Source organism: Jaculus jaculus, chromosome 13 (genome assembly GCF_020740685.1).
Source record: "Jaculus jaculus isolate mJacJac1 chromosome 13, mJacJac1.mat.Y.cur, whole genome shotgun sequence".
Lineage (NCBI taxonomy): Eukaryota > Metazoa > Chordata > Mammalia > Rodentia > Dipodidae > Jaculus > Jaculus jaculus.
In genome coordinates this window covers 82,530,408-82,549,640 of record NC_059114.1, presented here as the reverse complement: position 1 = coordinate 82,549,640, position 19,233 = coordinate 82,530,408, and the positions used below count along the sequence as shown (strand labels likewise).

The window sequence follows — 19,233 nt, the reverse complement described above, 5'->3', positions numbered from 1 at the left end:
AATCACTTGCAAGCATATGTTAATAAAAAGTAAACAACCTGTAAAAGGTAATGTACACTGTCCTTCAGACTTTACCCTGTTTGCTTTTAACATTTTAAAAAAGCATTTACCCCAATTCTTTAAATAATTGACTTCTTTTTTTTTTAATTTTTGTCTTTTGCTTTTGATGTTATCAGTCTTTGGCATTTCTAGGACTTTGCTTCTCTTTCCACCAAGATCATCCAGCTGTTGGGACAGCGCCTGATGCTTAGCAAAAATCAGTCAACTATTGACAACAGGGATGACTGAAAGAAAGAATAATCTGGGGCTGGAGAGATGGCTTAGCTGTTACGGAGCATGCCTGCAAAGCCACATGACCCAGGTTAAATTCCCCGGGACCCACATAAGCCAGACGCACAAGGCCGCACATGTGTCTAGAGTTTGCTTGCAGTGGCTGGATGCCGTGGCATGCCCGCTCTCTGTCTATCTAATTTTCTCTATCTCTGATTTTTTTTCTTCTCTCTCTCTCAAATAAATAAACACAAATAAAATATTCAAAAAGAATAAACTAAACTGATATGCAAAATGTTTGCTTCTGAGTGTGTATGTACATGTTTGTGTGTTTTGGTATGTGAACATTTGTGTGTGTGTGAAAACCAGAGAACAGGTTCTCTGTGTACTTAGAAACCCTGTCCTTTATATATATATATTTTAGGTTAGAGTTCATGACCAGAATTTCTCCAATCTCCACCTCACCCATACTGGTATTACAAGTGTGAGACACCGGGCCTAGATTTTTATACAGTTACGGGTGATGTAACTGGGGTCCTCCGGCTTGGGCAGTAGGCACTTTCCAAGCAGGGTTCTTTCCCTAGCCCATAATCATGAAGTTTATATATGTTATATCTCATATGTATACTCACATATGATAATCATTCCCCATCCTTATATTCAAATATAGAACTACTATATGTTCTTGCCTATTCATATTAATATAGCTAAAACACCCAGAAGCCTTTGGAAATAAAATTCTTAAATTATACAAAAATTTCAAATGTATAGTCAAGGGTTCAAGATAAAGAGACTTGACCTTAATCAAATGAGGCATTGAAGGTATTATATCTTAAATAATGCAGCATGTGTAAATAATGAATTATCAGTTATCAACACATAAAGCACTCAAATTATAAACTCAATACACACCCACAGAATACTTTCTCCCTACCAAAGACTCCCTCCTTTTCTGTTTCTAATTCATATTTAACTGAAATCAGAGATGCCTTCTGACACAAGACAAGAAATAGATATTAAAGAAAAATCTATCCATCATTTTTGTTCCTGATACTTTATTCACGAATTTGTACTGATACCGTTTTTATATAATCTGTTTGCTATTTCTTCAGCTCAGGATCCTGACACTTTGTTGCAAAATACTTTATAATCTACATGATTTTTTATGTCTAAATCTCAATGTTCTTGTTTTACATATGTTACACCATGTAACATCTGTGGGAAACTCAATGTTTGTGTTTTCTAGATAAATATATGAGTTAGGCTCCCGTCTTTGCTTTCTTGTCCTATCATTGACCAAGAACTATTCTCTCTCTCTCTCTCTCTTTGTCTCTCTGTCTCTCCCTTAATTATTTTCTGTATGATTATTCCACAAATGAAAACTGCACACAAGACAGTGGAAAGAGAAGTGACCGTTGGAAAGAAATAAGGATAATAATAAAGAGGGAGGGAAAGAGAGTCAGCGATGATTGTGAAATTGTTAATTTTTGGTTACATTAAATGCTATCTTCTGGAAACTAATCCGATTAAATCATTAAACTGTAAAAGACAGTTAAAACATACATTCAGGCTTATCTGGACTTGTTAAGCATCTTGAAACTTACCCAAGGTTACCTGTCCCCTGCTCTATGCTATGTCTAATTGACCTTGTCCTGCTCCCCTGTGCCCTGCTGTGTGTTAAGAAGGAAGAGGGGCGGAAAGAATGTCAGAGTCACATGTTGGGTCATGATTTGCAGAGACATTTATCATACCAATAACTGGGGGCTAACTCCACAATGCACGACCCATTTACATCAACAAGGAGGTTCTAATGGGAGGGGGTAGATCATAGATGAGCCTAAACAATGGTACCAAACTGCCTGTATTTGATGAAAAGAAAACTAATAAATCAAATTAAAAAAAAAAAAAAAAAAAAAAAAAAGAAGAAGAAGAAGGAAGCACCTGGCTTGGAGAACTGGAGAATTGGCTTAGTGCTTAAGCGTTTGCCTGTGAAGCCTAAGGACCCCGGTTCGAGGCTCAGTTCCCCAGGTCCCACATTAGCCAGATGCACAAGGGGGCACACGTGTCTGGAGTTCGTTTGCAGAGGCTGGAAGCCCTGGCGCGCCCATTCTCTCTCTCTCCCTCTATCTGTCTTTCTCTCTGTGTCTGTCTCTCTCAAATAAATAAATCAAAGAAGGAAGCACCTTAGACTGTTGTGAGTAAGGGGTTGCAAACTTAGTTTGAAACGTAAACTCCAGAGGTGAAAATGAAAACCACCACTTTCACTGAAAAAGCATTGCTTCAGAAAAGTTATGTGTAATGTTTGCATATATTTTGTACTTTTTTTTTTCATTGACAAGAACACTTGATTTGTTAAAATGTCCATATTACTCTAAATGATCCACGGAATCAAGGCACAATGTATCAAATCCCACCAATGTTTGTTTTTTAGAAAAATAGGAAACACTTTTTTTAAAATTAATATGAAGCCATATGAATTTAACATAAAACAATCTTGAAAATATAGAAACAACCAGAGGCATCAGATGTCCTGGTTTCAAATCCATGTCACTTCCAAAGAAATTAAAGCTATATTCAAAATACATAAAGGTACACTTATATATCAGTGAAATAGAATGGATGCAGGTAGATATAATAAGCTGATATAAACAAAGGTTATGAAGATTATTCAATGAGAATCAGCAAAAGGTACCAAGAAGACTGGATGTCCACAACTTTCCATGTTTCCAAGAGCTGTGGAACAGGTACTCAAGGAGCTTACTACAGTAAGAACACGACAAGAAAATCTTTGTTTTTGAAATAACACTGGGAAAAAAAAAAATGTTTTCAAAAAGTTACCCTTATAGGCACTTGGTGTTAACTGCTTAACAATTAAGACACAAACAAGTGCATTCCAAGTTTTGGATGAAGGAGAAATTTTATAAAAGTCTTGAGAAATAGATTCCATAACAAAAAGGCTTCAAGAAGATGTAGATATTATCATCTTGGAACTTGTGCTGAGATGAGCATCCCATCTCTACATGACTTTCAGTGTTTTAAACACAGAGTGACTGCTTTTCTGTATAATAAGGATTAAAACAAACAAATGAACAAAAAACTCACAAATTTAATGGAACAGCATGAGTACTCTACCATAGTCATGCCACAAGTATTATTTAATTCCATATAATTCTGATATAAATTGTACTTTTGGAATAAAAATACAGTTAAAAATGTTTTGTATCTTGGTATAATTTGAAAATATTAAAATTGACCAACTTTAAACACAGCAAGGTTGAGAAAATTTCCATCACTTATTATTTCCATCACCATAAAAATACACATATAGTTGAAAAACTGAGAAGTTAAAAATAATATATCTCAGAATAGCAATTTGGCTACTGTGATGTCTTTAAAATCCTTAGTATTAATGGATTTTTAACTAACTTTGTAAAAGTAATTTGAAGTCCGCAAGGTTAATATTTTTAAGATATGAATTATGCAACAGAATGCCAGGGAAAATATTAAATGTGATAAATTAGGAAATGATTTAATGTGAAATATTTTTATTTGAGACAGCATTGGACTTCTGGTCTTCCTGCCTCCACTTCCAAGGGGTTAGGATTGCATGAACTATTTCTTGAAGGTAAGGATAAACTGTAGAATTTGAATATGAGAATGGATATTAAGTCAGGACATATACTCAATAATTTCACTCATATGTTGTTGTCAGCACTGAGAGTAGTCTGATGATAACGCTCCCACTGACCCTTCCAGTCTTCTTTATTAGCTATTTCTATGCTTTCTGGCTCTATATTTTCTAATACTAGTCAGGACATTGAGTTTCCAAGAACAATGAACTGGACTTTTTATTCCCATGAGTTCCTCTCTAGTCAGTGTCCTCAGCAGAGCATAGATGTATACTTAACACCTCTTGGCCCTTCAGTCCAGGCAATATATCTTATAATCTTGCCATTCCTTCCCACAAACTAATCCTAATCCATTTGGAAATCCATATATGTGCACCTTAGCAAACTGTCATATATTGAAAGAAATCTCAGTTTATCATTGGAGTGTCATCTGTTTCCATCTGTTACATTTATGGTGTCTGTACAAGTTTATATCTGACTTCGCATTTAATTCATGTGTGCTCCTGGGACTAAGGAGCACTACAAGGAGACATAAAATGAAAATTAAGCATATCTAAGAGAGTGGTGAGTGTGATGATGGAAATGACAACAGATTTCTTTGCTGTGTTGTCAAGAAGGGGGGATTTGTCATGTCAGAAGTTAGAAAATTCAACCAACACGGGTATAGCAGAGCCAAAGAGGGAAGAGCGGTATGAGACCAGAGAGAGGTGCGACAGACGTAAAATGGAGCTTTGGGATGTTACAAAACTAAGTCTGTTTACCATGATCTATTTAGTGACCATCAGATTTGCCATTATAGTTTGGGGACTGTCTTATATAATTGCAAGCAGTAGATTGTGGGTTCCTGGGTCCTTAAGGCTGCCTCAGTCCCCCAAGGCATCCCAGGCAACTGTGGTGGTGAATGCGTGAAGACTTTCAAGAGACAGTTTCCATGAAGAGCTCTAGGTTTATTATCTGGGAAATGGATTTATAAGCAGTTGAGGATGGGAAGGGTGTTCTAAGGGGATTGGATATACAAGGTTGCTTGCTGATTGCTAATTATAATATGTGACTTGCATTCCAGCATGTAGGCAGTGGCAAAGGAAGGTATAGGGTAGAAAGGGATGGGATGTGCAAAGGTTGCTGGCTGATACCATATAAGGAGTTTCCTAGGTAACTAGCCAAAGGCCACAGGGTTATGGGAAAAGCCTGTCTTACCTCAATGTCCAGGTATCCTGTGCATGGAGAGGGAGTGGTCTTACTTCCTGCCAATCTTAGGGTCCGAGATTTTGTCCAGGGGTCCAGGTTCACTGTGACTCCCAGGAATGGGGGAGGATCCTGGCTCACTGTGACCCCCAAGAGCTCCCCTGTGGGTCCATTCCCCAAGATATGCAACCTCTCCCTAGCCTGGGGTCTTCCTGTCAGACAGCTTAGGTTTGCTTTAACCCAGGGCCCTGCCCATGTCCAACAGTAGATAACCTATTCTTCATGTAGATTTGTATTATCATCTCTGGACATTACAAAGGTAGATGATAGAAAGAGGGAGAAGATAAATAGATAATGGTATTGATTATAATGGAGATAGAGGTGGTAGATGATACACAGATAAATGACAGATAGGTGATAAAGAAGACAGAGATAGGTAGATAATGAGATAGTGGTTAAGTGGATGATAAATGTAGTTCAATACTATATGATGGATGTTTGATGGATAAATTATATATTGAAAGAAAGATGATAGAGATTGTAGATATATGACATGTAATAGCTTTATGAATTATATAGGTAACAAACAGGTACTGTTTGCTTTTCATTGTGAGAAACATACTGACTATGACACAATAGGAAGTACTATTGAGCTAAGCTGGGGGTAATACCGATGAACTCATAGTGTTGTAAGCCTTCATTTTTATTTATATACAAGAATTACCATCATTTTTATCTGTAGTTGTACATGATCTATATAAGGCCATTTTTTTCCTACCTAAGATTTGTTTTGGCCATTTATAAAAACCTCTATTTGGAGGAGTAGAGAAAATCACTCTTCTACGTGAGAGCTCTATAACTTCTGAAATATGTACATCACTTTCCCCTGAAATATTTTCCATTGAAAGTTAAGCATTCTTAGACAGTTTTTTCTGATATTTGCATGTGATAATTTCCAAAATGAGATATTTTATTTTCATCATTGTGCATTTCCTTGACATGACTTTCCTTTACAATATTGATTTCCATCTATTGATTTTCTGGTTCTTAAATGTTCATACTCAATCCTACCTCAATATTTCCTGGTAATGCATACATTCTAGCAAAATGTTTGAGAGGAATAAACATTATGTGTAGGTGAAGTTTCTACTTTAACATAGAAGGAAGAAAATACTCAGACTCACCAGCAGTAGAAGATATATAATTTCTACATTTTTTATTCTATATTATTATCCTATATACTCATTGTATATTAATATTAAGATAAAATTAAGGAATATATTATAATTTGGTATAAGATTATAATCAACTGATTCAGTAATTTGTCTCTTGTAATTTCAAAGTGGAGCTTTAATGGAACCAACATACTGTTTTTTGCAAAAAGATAAAAAGAATACATGCTAGTCATGGTATGGGAAAAAGTTTCATTTAGGAGATAGGCTTGAAAATTATCAAGGCTGAATGAAAGTTGATAGACTCAGGAGAAAATATATTGAGAATTACTTAATAATGTACCAACATTTATCCGATTCTATCACAGAATCTATGGCTGGATCACTCAGAATACGTTGTCCACAGTGGAAAAAAGAAGCCTAAGAAGCACAGTAGCTACATTCTCACTCAGCTGTTTATGAGTTGCATGAATGTCTATAAAAACACATGAGAGAAATGCTATCTGGACCATACTTTATAAAAATATTTCTAAATTAAAAGTGACCAAATGGTTCTGGAATAAAGCAATGGCTCTATGAGAGTGCTAATGCACTTAATGTTTCTAAATGACATAGTTAAGGTGTTTACAATCATAAATTTTATATTGCATATACCTTACCCTAATAGAAATCTAAAGTCTCTGAATTACCTAACCAAAACTGAAATAGTGTCTAAAGCTTCAACATTATCACATGGTACTCAATGTGCCAGTCGTTATTTACCTAACTCAGACTAGCTACATAGAATATGTTGTGGATAGTTAAAATGCGTTAGAATAATTGTATGCATAGATCCATAGTATCTAATTGTCCAGAGAAATGTTTGTTGAATTGTAGCATCATTGTTCTTGAAATCATGATATGGACAATACATTTTTTGGTTATAGTTATTTTATATAAGATAAATAATTTATATATATATATATATATATATTTTTTTACGTGGATTTGGGAATTGAACTTAGGTCTTCATGCTTGCAAAGCAACACTTCATAAGCTGTGCTATCTCCCCATAAGTGTTTCCAATATTAAACATATGTATGTGCATTTATATACAAAAAGTGATATAGCATATAAATAATACACCTTCCACTTGCACAGACATTAAGGATGCTAGGTATAATTGGTGTTTTGAAGGTTCAATTACATTTTAGATATTAAAATCTCATTAACTAATAATTTAAAACATGTAAGTGAATACATACAATGTAAGTGGTTCCATGATTAAGGCAAATAATTGTCAAGACAAGTTTTATGAGAGCTATTATTTCTTGGTTTATTTCATATAATGCTTTAATATATTTATATTTAGAAATAAGCTTGCCACATTTGTTTAGGTATTTATATCAATTAACAATATCAATACTAAAATCAGTAATATTTTCCTATTTAAAATAAATAAGTAGTGGGGATATTTATCTCTTCCTAAAGGTTGGAGCACCAAAAGTTTTGATGAGCCTCTTCCTTTAGAAATTGTTTTTAACGGTTTTGTGCACTCAAATGTGGGATTTTTTTTTTCAGTTGTATTGGCTTTTCATGCATCTTATTTAATAACAGCAAAAGAATCATAAAAGGGAGCTATGCAGCTGGAACAAATGGAGACTATTTCTCAGAAACTGCAATTATCCTTGATTTTTGATTTGCATGTATCTACCACAAGGTGATAAATTTGACAAAAAGACTTCTTAATGGAAGCTGTGCATGAAGAACTAGTTTTCATTCTCTTAATGAAGTACCTCATCATCCACTCTTTTCCTGTCTAGTGGTCTGAGGCGTCATTATGATCAAGACTTCTGTCTCCAGTGAAAATCAATGCTCCAAAAATCTATTATGTAGTTTATGCCAGAGTAGATTCACCATCACTTCTAACTAATAAGTATTACGTAAATATATATAAAAACAAAATGATGAAGCCATGATGTATATACACATGTTCAATTGTAAAATGCTTTCTGTAAGCGTTAGAATTCATCTCCAGTTGATAGAATTCAGGTCAACTCAAGGCTAGTGCCTTCCTTTTTACTCTCATTTTATTTATATGGTTCTAATTAAAAAATATAAATCATATTATTAAATAATGTGGCATGCTTAAATGGGTTGTTGCATGATTTATTTTCTGCATTTTAGTTAGATACTGGCTTCATCTGCATGCACCACCATTTGTTGTTCAAAGCTGGCTTTAATTTTTCTGTGAACCTTGGGCTGTATATGCAAGCTCATCGACACCATGGACTTCATCACTGTTCCTCTGAAGGAGCATTCAATACTTTTTGTGAAATTCTCTTGTCACAGGTGCTCTTTTTAGGATTTAAGAACCTTAATGATCTGTATCTTCTCTGTCCTCATTCCTGGTCATCTTTCCCAGTATGTCTTTAATGTCTTTATGCAACACAAGGACATATTTTGGGAAATATTTTAGTTTGCTTCATAATAGTCTATATATTTGGTTTCTGTTTAGACTTTCATTTTTTTGTGAAACTTTGTTCAATGATAAGCTTCACAAAACAGCTTCCTCAATACATTTCTTCCTCAATATTTCAGTTTTTTTTTCCTAGAAATAAGCATGATTTCAACATAGTAAAGCAGTGATCAAAAATTTTCCTTAAAAAAAAAAAAGTAATGTTGAAGTATCTTTTCAAGACATAAGGCAGTGGATTTAGGAAAGCATTATTTCCCCACCCCACAGTCATTTGTGATATTTGGTATTCTGGAGTATGATTATGAATACTGTCCAAATGAAAGAGGTTGAACTCCTCAGTAGCTTGTTGTGCTGTCTTCTTAAAATGTTTATGTTGGGCTGGAGAGATGGCTTAGCGGTTAAGCGCTTGCCTGTTAAACCTAAGGACCCCAGTTCAAGGCTCGGTTCCCCAGGACCCACGTTAGCCAGATGCACAAGGGGGCACATGCGTCTGGAGTTCGTTTGCAGTGGCTGGAAGCCCTGGCACGCCCATTCTCAATCTCTCTCTCTGTCTCTTTTTCTCTCTCTATCACTCTCAAATAAATTAATAAAAAAATGAACAAAAAAATTAAAAAATGTTTATGTTATTCATTTAATAACTGATTTTCTAAAATGTAAGATAAGAAGCAGTTATGTTACTGAGCACTACTTTTATAGGCTGCTTCTTGGAACTTGGGAATATTTTATCCTGTATTCTTGTTTGAATTCTTCCTCTATTTAAGATATATACATTGAATCAAAGTGTTTATGTAATAGTTCTATCCCTTTGCCTGCAGGTCAGTTGTAATAAATCTAGGATGTAATGATGCCTTTGTCATTTGATTTTCCGAAGTCATACCCTGAGAGGGGAAAGTCAAGTAAATTATATTAAATTATGTGTGCATTTCACCTTGGGGGAAATTATCTTTTTTTTAAAAAAAAAAAAAGTAAGTTAAGTGAGACTGACCAAAAAGGCAAATTTTTAAAGAGTAAATGATTTGGTGCTGCAAGCTTGTCAGTACTTCACCTCACAACAAACACATCTTTAGTCATCCAAACTGATGATCTATAATAATTATGCACACAATAAATGAAGCTACAGGAACATTCTTCGTCTCAATAAGGCAAGAAAAATTCAAAATACACCTACCTACTTACCTAAAAATCTAAAACGAGATGTATTTCTAGCCACATGAATAAAAGAGTAAACTTTTGAAAAATGTCCAATGAGATAATCTCTGGCTAAGAAGCTCGGGCTTTTGTAACAGATGTGAAGACATTTATATTTATTCAGAGTTCAGTAACAGGTAAGAATTCTGCTGTAGCAAATGCTGCCTTATTGTTTAATGTGCAGCTCAATGGATTGTTACTGCTGTATGAGAATTACAATTTTCATTACAACTTTTAAGTAATGATTCAATATTGAATTAGTGATAAAATTATCCCAAATTAAAAAAAAAATAAAGAAGAATTACCTGTCTTGGGATCAATGGAAAAGTAAGGCTGACCCTGAAGAATGCTGTAGACCACTCTGGCACTGTTCCCGTAGGTTGGATCATCTGCATCTGTGGCCTTGACCTGGAGCACATAGGCACCTGGAAAATAAGGCAAATTTTTTGCTATTTGTTTATTGCTATTTGTTTTCTTTTACAAAGTTCAAGGTCACATCTGTTCTTTGTTGGTCTTTATTTTTATCTAGAATTTATCACTGCTGAGGGGGAACATGAGATTATTATAAAACTGATGATACTTTTAGCATTGTAATCAATATATTAGGCAATGACAAATCAAAACCACAATGGGATATACCATTATCACAGCAAGAAATAAATGGACTCCTGTCATTTGTTTCAATGTGGCTGAGGTTAAAATTTGTTAAGTGGAATAAACCAGGTGCAGTAAGCTAAGTACTGAGTGCTATCACATATATGAATAAAGTAGGTTAGTTTATGTCATAGAAGTTAAAAGTTTAATGGCGATAATCCTAGATCTTGAAGTCGTAAAGTCAGGGCATTTTTCATCAATAGCTATTGAGTTCCATGAAAATAGGAATATCAAATTCTAGAGTGCTACTGAATATGAAAAAATAAATAATACCAATTAATTGATGAATATATCAAAATACTAGATGAAAGACTAATGTAAGTTTCACTATATATTCTTAATATGACCTCTAAGATAAGTATAATAAACATATTATTTTTGCATTAATATTAAATAGTTCTTTTCATGTTTGAAGCATTATATATGGTTCTCCATTAACATTTGCAATTTCTTTGTTTGTATATATCTATTAAAATAAATTTAAATATTGGATAATGATCAAACTTTTAGTGCAAAGGACACATTGAAATATGTCTTAAAAGCTATGTCCATTTCCTTTAGCTAGATCATTGAACTCAAAGGCATCACAATAAGTTTATTGATTTGTACACAAAAGAAAATATTGGCCACCATTTACATTAGTTCATCTGCTCACAAAGGATGCTTGGATTTCATGATTAAAATATCAGTATAGAAGCTAAAAGGGCTAGCGGTTTACTGAACTTTAAAGGCTATTAAGTGGTTTGAAATTTCAATTTACAAAATCAGTGATGACCTCTTATCATCAGGAAACCTTTAATTAGAAAACAAAAAAAAAATAATTGCAAATAGTTACTTTGTCCAATAAACAGTTATGGAGTACCTTCCAGCCCCAAGACTAAATCTTAGGTATCTTTGACACAGGAAAGCATGTTACACAACCTAATTATGATTTTTAATATATTTTGACACATGGAAAATAACGTGTACTAAGTGTGAGGAAGACATGTAGCTTTGTTAGGAGGCTAGGGAGACTGCGCCCCTGATAGTCAAGGCAGGAATGTCTGTACTTTCTAGAGATCAAAGGATGATCTGATTTTTCCCTTGCCTAAAGAAGTTCCTTAGATTTGCTTTCTTAGAATTTAAGTCTAATCCTGACATTGTGGTTCTATAAGTTCAGCTCCCCACAAGCCAGCTTTTGGGGTTCGAGGACTTTCCTGAACGTGTAATACCCATTTCATAAGAAAAGCTAAATGACTTTTTTTTCTCCTATCTCATCAGATACTATGTCAGTTTCTTTGAACTTAAAAAAAAATCATTTTATTTACTTATTTTAGAGAGGGAGACAGAAAGGGGAAAGAGATAGATAATAGATCATAGACAGAGAGAGAGAAAAATGAGCATGACAGAGCCTCTAGCCACTGCACACAAACTCCAGACATGAGTCACTTTGTGCATCTGGCTTAAAATGACCAGAACGGTTAGATAGATAGATAGATAGATAGATAGAATATATTACATATTATACATAATAGAGATGTAAAGTATACATATAACTGTATATTTTACAAATATTGTTCATGTATTTTCTCTATATAATTAATATCCTTCCCCACCCAAAAAATAGTTTCCAGAGAACAGAAAGCTATCTCTTGGAGGCAGTTACTGTTACCACTTCAAGAAGGGCAAATAGGTATAAATTGGCTAGCAATTTGAAGATAATTTGGTTTAAAGTAAGAAATGCCTTTGAGGCTGTAAGCTGGGATTTGATTTTTCCTTTTTTCTTTTTCTTTACAAGAGTTTCCCTTTCTTAAGAACCTGACATACAGGTATAAAGATGATTGCAAGGCACCTACATACTACATACCTGGCACCAGGCCTGGACTGACCAGTTCACTCCTGTCCAGTAGATTCTAGTGGAAGATCCCAATCAGAGTCTACGTGAGCTTTTCCCCCCATTTCATTGGAAACCTTCTGCTATACAGGAGCTCTGTGTTCTTTTATTCAGTTCATAATAAAATCTTTCTAACCTACACTTTCTATGGTCCATGGATTTCATTCTTCAACTTCACAAGACAAGAACCTGGAGGCCACTGATTTACAAGTTATGTGGGTCTATGAATGTCTGGCACCTAAACTACTGAGTGAACAGAGCCACTAAAAGCTGTGCTGTGCATGGCTTTATCAATGTTAAAAAAACGCCCAATACCTGAATCATTTCAATATATTTAAATGGTGATTGGGAAATGATATAATCGTTTAGTGCTTTGCATGGGAATTGGCGTAATCATGCTTTAAGGAATCAGCTTGGCAGGCATTCTCATCAGATAGCTCACTGAAATAAGAAAGAGAATTGAGTTTATGCAATATGCACTACTCTGTAAGTAGCAAGTGACAGATCACATATTGTGTGGTGGAAAGTGAGAAATATTTCATTTCTATTAACACTATACTTATCAATATCAAATTAATTAGCATGCAATTCAACAAAATTTAAAGCAAAGAGTGAAAATATATCTGGTGGTAGTAGCTAAACTTTAAATTTAAGAATCACTCAAAACAGAATAAATATACTATGTAAGATGATAAAACAGATAATTTAATCATGGAAGATGTGGAGTTTTTACATCAGCTATCATTGTTAAGGGTCTCTTCTGTCTGGGTCTTACAGGTTGTTGGCATCTTACACAAAGTTAAGCAGAAATATTATTTGTTTTGTGGGATTTAAATAAACTAATTTCTATAAATACATAGAAAGTATATTTTATTATAACACATACATGTCATTATTTTTATTTTTATAGAACTAGGAATATGGAGCAATGGTTAAGAGCACTTGGTGGACAAGCATGAAGCTGTGAGTTCCACCCCTAACTTCCAATTAAAAGGATCAGTATAGCTGCCCATAGGTGTAACCCCAGCCACACAAGGGCAATGTCCTTCCTACCATGCTTCTGCTTTCTTCCCATGAGCTAGGGCCTTTCACTTCACCTGCAACTAACAATTCTTCAGGAAGACCAGCAAGTTTCTGCTATTGTCCTGCTGCTGTGCTTCTCATGAAAGCAACATGCAGCTGTGATTCAGCACAGATCACATCAGGCAAGTTTAGCCTTTAAAATAACTCAGTTATTGGTCATAATTTTTGCATCTCCTTTCCCTGTACAATTCTCAACATGTGGCTCTTATTTCTATAGTTCCTCTTTCTGGATTGTCCCTTTAGGCTTAGGAATGACTTTCACATTTCTTTTTTCTTCAGCCATCATTGCATAAAGGGAGCATCCAAGTATTATTAGGAGCATTAATTCTTGAGTCTGTCATTAGCAAGTTTAATTCACTTCTCTCAGGTGTTTCAGCTGCAAGCATTGTTAATGCCTGGTGGATGGGATTGACGTGCAGTCAGAACTGAAGAGCCCACTTCTACACAGTATATATGTGAAAGAATCAAATTGGATGAGACTGCATGGCATGGCCTTTCAATTAAGGTCTTCTTTGAGCTCACCTGCTCATTCTTGAATCTTAACTCCACTAATAGCTGACAATGTGGCTTCACTTTCACTTTTTTATTTAATGCTTGCAAAATCTCTCAATTTTCAAGTGTTTTTAAGTCAGTTAATGTTTTCTAAGAAACTATAATTTCTTCTGTCCTATTATACTTGCTATTTAAAGTGAAATAAGGGCTGGTGTGATTGCTTAGTGGTTAGTGTACTTGCCTGCAAAGCCAAAGGAGCCAGGTTCTTTGATTCTTCAGGAGTCACACACACACACACACACACAAACAAATGCGTAAAGTGGCCCATGTGTCAGGCGCACCCCACCTTCTCTCTCAAATAAAGAAAAAATAAAATAAAAGTGCTGGTGAAATGGCTAGTGGTTAAGGTGCCTGCCTGCAAAGCTTAAGAACACATGTTCAGATCTCCATGTCCCGGGTAGTCAGATGCCTACAATGTCACAAGGGGGCACATGCATCTGAGTTTGTTCAGCAGCTGAAGGCCCTGGTGCACCTATTCTTGACTCCCTCTCTCTCTCTCTCTCTTGATCTCAAAATAAATTGAATTAAATTGAAAACAGACAAAGACTTTTAAACTCACTTCCACTACAAGAGTGACAATTCTGAAAGGTTTACAACTAACTTGAGTCGAATTCTTATCCTGACCCCTTAATATTCAAACACTAATTTGAAATTAATCTCTGTGTTACAAAAAGTTGTTTTGGAGATATGTTTTTCAAATACATGAAAATATCAAAAAAATAGCAAATTGTGATGACATTGATTAACTTTCTCAAGAAAAAAAAAAAAATTACAATTTTGAGAAAGACTAACAAAGACAGGCATGACTAAGTTCTCCCAGCGTAAAAGTTATACCTTCCTGAACTACACATCAAGGATTTGGCCAGGGAATTCTGCTTTTTTTTTTTTTTTTTTTTTTTTTTTTTTTTTGAGGTAAGGTCTCACTCTAGCTCAGGATGACCTAGAATTCACTCTGTAGTCTCATGTAGTCTCAGGGTAGCCTTGAACTCACGAAGAACCTCCTACCTCTCCCTCCCAAGTGCTTGGATTTATGGTATGCACCACCACGCTGGGTTCTTTGTTTTGTTTTTATACTCTTACCTTGATCCCATTCGGCTTGGTCCAAAATAGCCTTAGCATATCTTAAACTGTGAGATCAACTTATAACTCAAAAGCATTTCAATGCTATAAAACATTCCTCCTACATATGAGCTAATATTTTAGGCTATGCATAGTTACACCTCTTGATCTAACCCTACATTGATGGATAAGCAAATCCATTTTTATGAGCACTTTTTCTCTCAGGTTTATGCCAAGAAATCTATTCCATGAATATCAATGCAAATGCAAATCTCCGTGCCTAAGAACACACTGAACTCCATCCAACTCACAGAAATGGCACAATGTTGCCTCCTCTACACATAATATCCTTTCAAAGTAATTTTCATAGATTCTGTCAAAAAATTCAACTGATTATAATGAAAATGGATTTTTTTTAATCTCAGTTACTCCCAGATTCAATGCAGGAACTTTTGTATATTTTTTGTAAAGCATTATAGTTTTAAAAGTAAAATGACACAGGTTTTTATTCAAATTTATTTTGTCGAAGTACTGGGACCCAATTAATACTAAAAAAAAATGAAGCCATATATATATATATATATATATATATATATATATATACATAAATTATTTGTTTCTACTTAGTCAGATGATTCTTCCATGTTAATTGTATATTTACATTTATTCAGTCTAAAGCCATACCAATCTGAACATACCCAGTCTGACCAGACCTACTTTATTTTCAGTTATTCAGCTATCATCTGTCTTCTGATGTACATGTGTGTGTGTGTGTTTAACGAGTTCTGAATCTTTCTGCCACTTATTTAATTAAACAGATTTCTCACCTCATGGAAACGAATATAAGAAAAATAGTACAAGTTACTCTTAGCTAATACTTTAAATTCTTCATGAATGGATTTATATATTACCATCTCTATTACATTTCCAGAAGTTAATTGATATGGAGAAAGTTGGCTCTAGTCTAAAGTAAAACAAAGCCTCATTTTTGAAGCTAACAATAATTGGCTAGAGATGCCAATATCCCCCTTAAAATACATTGTCTGTGGCCTCTGGCCTCTTAAGAAATGCCATGTTGCTATGGACACTGGTGTAATGATGAGATGTGTAGAACTGAAAAATCCCTTTCACCATCTTTGGGGAAATGTGACTACAGAAATTTACACACCACACTACATTAAGAAAATGCATAATCTGACTAAACCTAACAGAAGCTCAACAGCTAGCAACTGTATTGATTTGAGGCCGGAAAGTGGGATTGAGGGTTTTCTATTATTTACAATTTATCAAAATTTTGGAAAATCCCTGAAATTCTCTTAGCGTTGGTTATATCAAATCTACAATTTGAGGATTCTAGTCAAGAACTCCATGAATTGACAGGTTAATACATGAAAATCCCTAGGCATAGTTGCCACAAAGTCAAACCTCATAAAATGGTGTTAAAAATCTTTACCTTTATAATGAAGGAGTAATTTCCACAATAATCATTTGAACAGAATAATATTTGACCTTTTTCTATGTTGCTTTCGATAGTACCACAGATAGAATTCTTTGGATGTAGAATTATGCTCATGTCAATGTTCTGCTCAAAATCCTTAAAGCAGTCCCAAGAATGTGAACATTACAACCATTTACAGTCTAATTTATTTGCTTTACTAGTCACAAGTATGATCTAGAAAATTTGTTTACCTTGATATTCAATGAAAAGCAGTGCTTTATTAATTTATGTTGGGGTACCAAGTCTATATTTCTCATGAAAAATGAGTACACCATAGTGCCTCGTAAGGATTGGTGAAGATAGAATTCACCAGGAGATTCTCAAGTCACCTCCTCAATTGTTTCCTCCATGACAGCTGACCATCACCTCACATTAAGAATCCATTCCACCTTTCACATGGATTTTGGCCCCACACATGCACTCTTCCAATCTCCTGATACTGCTTATGAGTAAGTGAACTTCTCCCAGGGGAAAATGACATTCTCTGGTTTCCCTACCTTTCTTGTGGACATTTATTTTCTTATATGAATCCCTTTCTTCAAGTTATCTCAATTAATGTTTTTTTTTTTTCAACATTGTTTACCTTGTTGCTGAGACAAACACCTGACCAAAAGCAGCTGATGGGAGGAAAGTTCTTTTTTTGGCTTACAGTCTCCAGGCAATATTCACAAAGGCAGGGGAAAGCACACTTATGAAAAGGCTAGAGATCACCACCTCGCTATAGCAGGTGGAAAAAAAAAGAAGTAGCAGAGAAGGAGCTGAACTCTGTCTAGTAAGAGAATCTGGCTATAATAGAAGACACCGAGCCAGGGAGCAACAACACAGCTCCTCCCGCAAGGCTCTGCCTCCCAAACACTCAGTGAACATGAGTTCATGGGGGATATCCAATTCAATTCAGCACAATGGTCGAATTTCCTTTGTCCACAGCTCTGTCACGTGTGCTTAAGGACCCCCAGCTCTCCTCATAACAGGTTCATCTCTGGAGTGACAGTCTGGCAATTCTCTTCTGCGTTGGTATAATGCAGTTTCCTAAGACAAGCCATGTGGATGTCACAAATGTCCATTTTATCCAAGACTGTCCTCAATGTGTCCTCTTTCCGAAATTCATTTCCACATGATCAGGTTGTCCTGTTCCCTGTCACTCATTTTCCACTGCTCTTTCAGCAGCCTGTAAGTGCCACTAAAAGAAAACTTTACAAACTATGCTATAAATTTGAGAAAATTACATAGCTCTTGAGACATGGGAAGACTGTATGCATTTCTGGTAGATAAGGCAATGCAGGCATATATATACAAAAAAGATGTTGAGTTATTCTATCAGCATTTCTAGTGTACGTTTTCAAATGAAATAAAGGTTATTCATGACAAATGTGGCTGGGAAATATTGATCTCATAAATTGGCTAATTTCTATCTCTTTTATGGATGTTACAACTGCCACTGCTTGCAAATTGTAAAATTCACCAATAATGTTCTAAATTCTCCTTCTTAAAATATCTTCACTTAAATTTTTGCAATGAGTTTTTGAGGTATTCACTTAGGATAACTCCCTCCATTCTATGAACTTCTTTTCTAACAAATTTGTCCCCAAGATGACATGAAAAAAAAAAATACTACTAATCACATTTTCTGGTGACAATATTAAAGCTTTAGGAAATTTTTCTAAGACAATACATTTTTTCAGTCAGTATGTGATTGAACTGTCTCATTGCTGAATTTGTACTTGATATGTCCAGATGAAAGAAAGTGCACACTTGGTTTTTATGTCCATTTTTTTTTCTGGAATCCTTTTCTTGTATTTTTTTTTTATTTGCATGTGTACCAAGTGATAGTTTGTGTACCATGGGACATGTGTGGAGTTCAGAGAATGTCTTTGGGTGTTGACCCTCTCAGTCCATCATATTTTGAGGTTGTGTCATGACATTAGGAAGTACAGACATTCTGGCAGGTACACATCGGAATTCTGTGGCCCTGTCTCCCATTGATGTGGCTGTATTGAGATGACAGACATGTGCAATGCTTTGTGGACTAGTTTTCTGTGGGTGCAGAGGTTCAAACATCATCTAATATACTTGTGGTGCAAACACCTTTAACTACTGAACCCTCTCTCCAGGACCCAGAATTCTTACTGCCAAATTAGTTTGGTTAGGACTTTTCTTTATCTTTTCCTCACATTTAAAAGAAAATTCTTAGTCTTTCTATTTCCTCACAAACGACCTCTTCTTAAATTTGTCTTAAAATATTACATAGCCACATCATAATCATTTAATTTTCCAGCATCTATACTATTTCAAATATAAATTTAACATAAACATACATATTGGTAAAGGTGTTTCACTCTTCTTACTGATATTTCCATAAAATATTCTACCATTCAAGTTTTTAATTCTTTTTTCAGCTTATATTTTGTTATTTTTTTCAAGTGTGTAGTAGTTATTGCTCATTGGTTAACCTTTTAAAATGTCAGCCTGAAATTATCTAGAGTCCTGTATGTATGGCCAAAGCTTGTTTGTTTAGGGCTTAGATGGCTAATCAGTGTGGGCGGAACAGTGATACAGAATTCTCAAATATATTAGTGACCTCTCTAGGGGGACCAGTGGGTCATGACTTGTGC

At 34.9% G+C, this 19,233-nt stretch overlaps 1 protein-coding gene across 1 annotated transcript in view; it reads right to left on the bottom strand.

Annotated features, from left to right (window-relative positions):
• Window positions 1–19,233, bottom strand: part of Cdh12 (cadherin 12) — a 193,891-nt gene that overhangs the window by 102,778 nt on the left and 71,880 nt on the right. Inside the window, exon 2 of the mRNA XM_045133000.1 lies at window positions 10,208–10,327. Coding sequence (XP_044988935.1) covers window positions 10,208–10,327 — 120 coding nt within the window. The remainder of the gene's footprint in view (window positions 1–10,207; window positions 10,328–19,233) is intronic.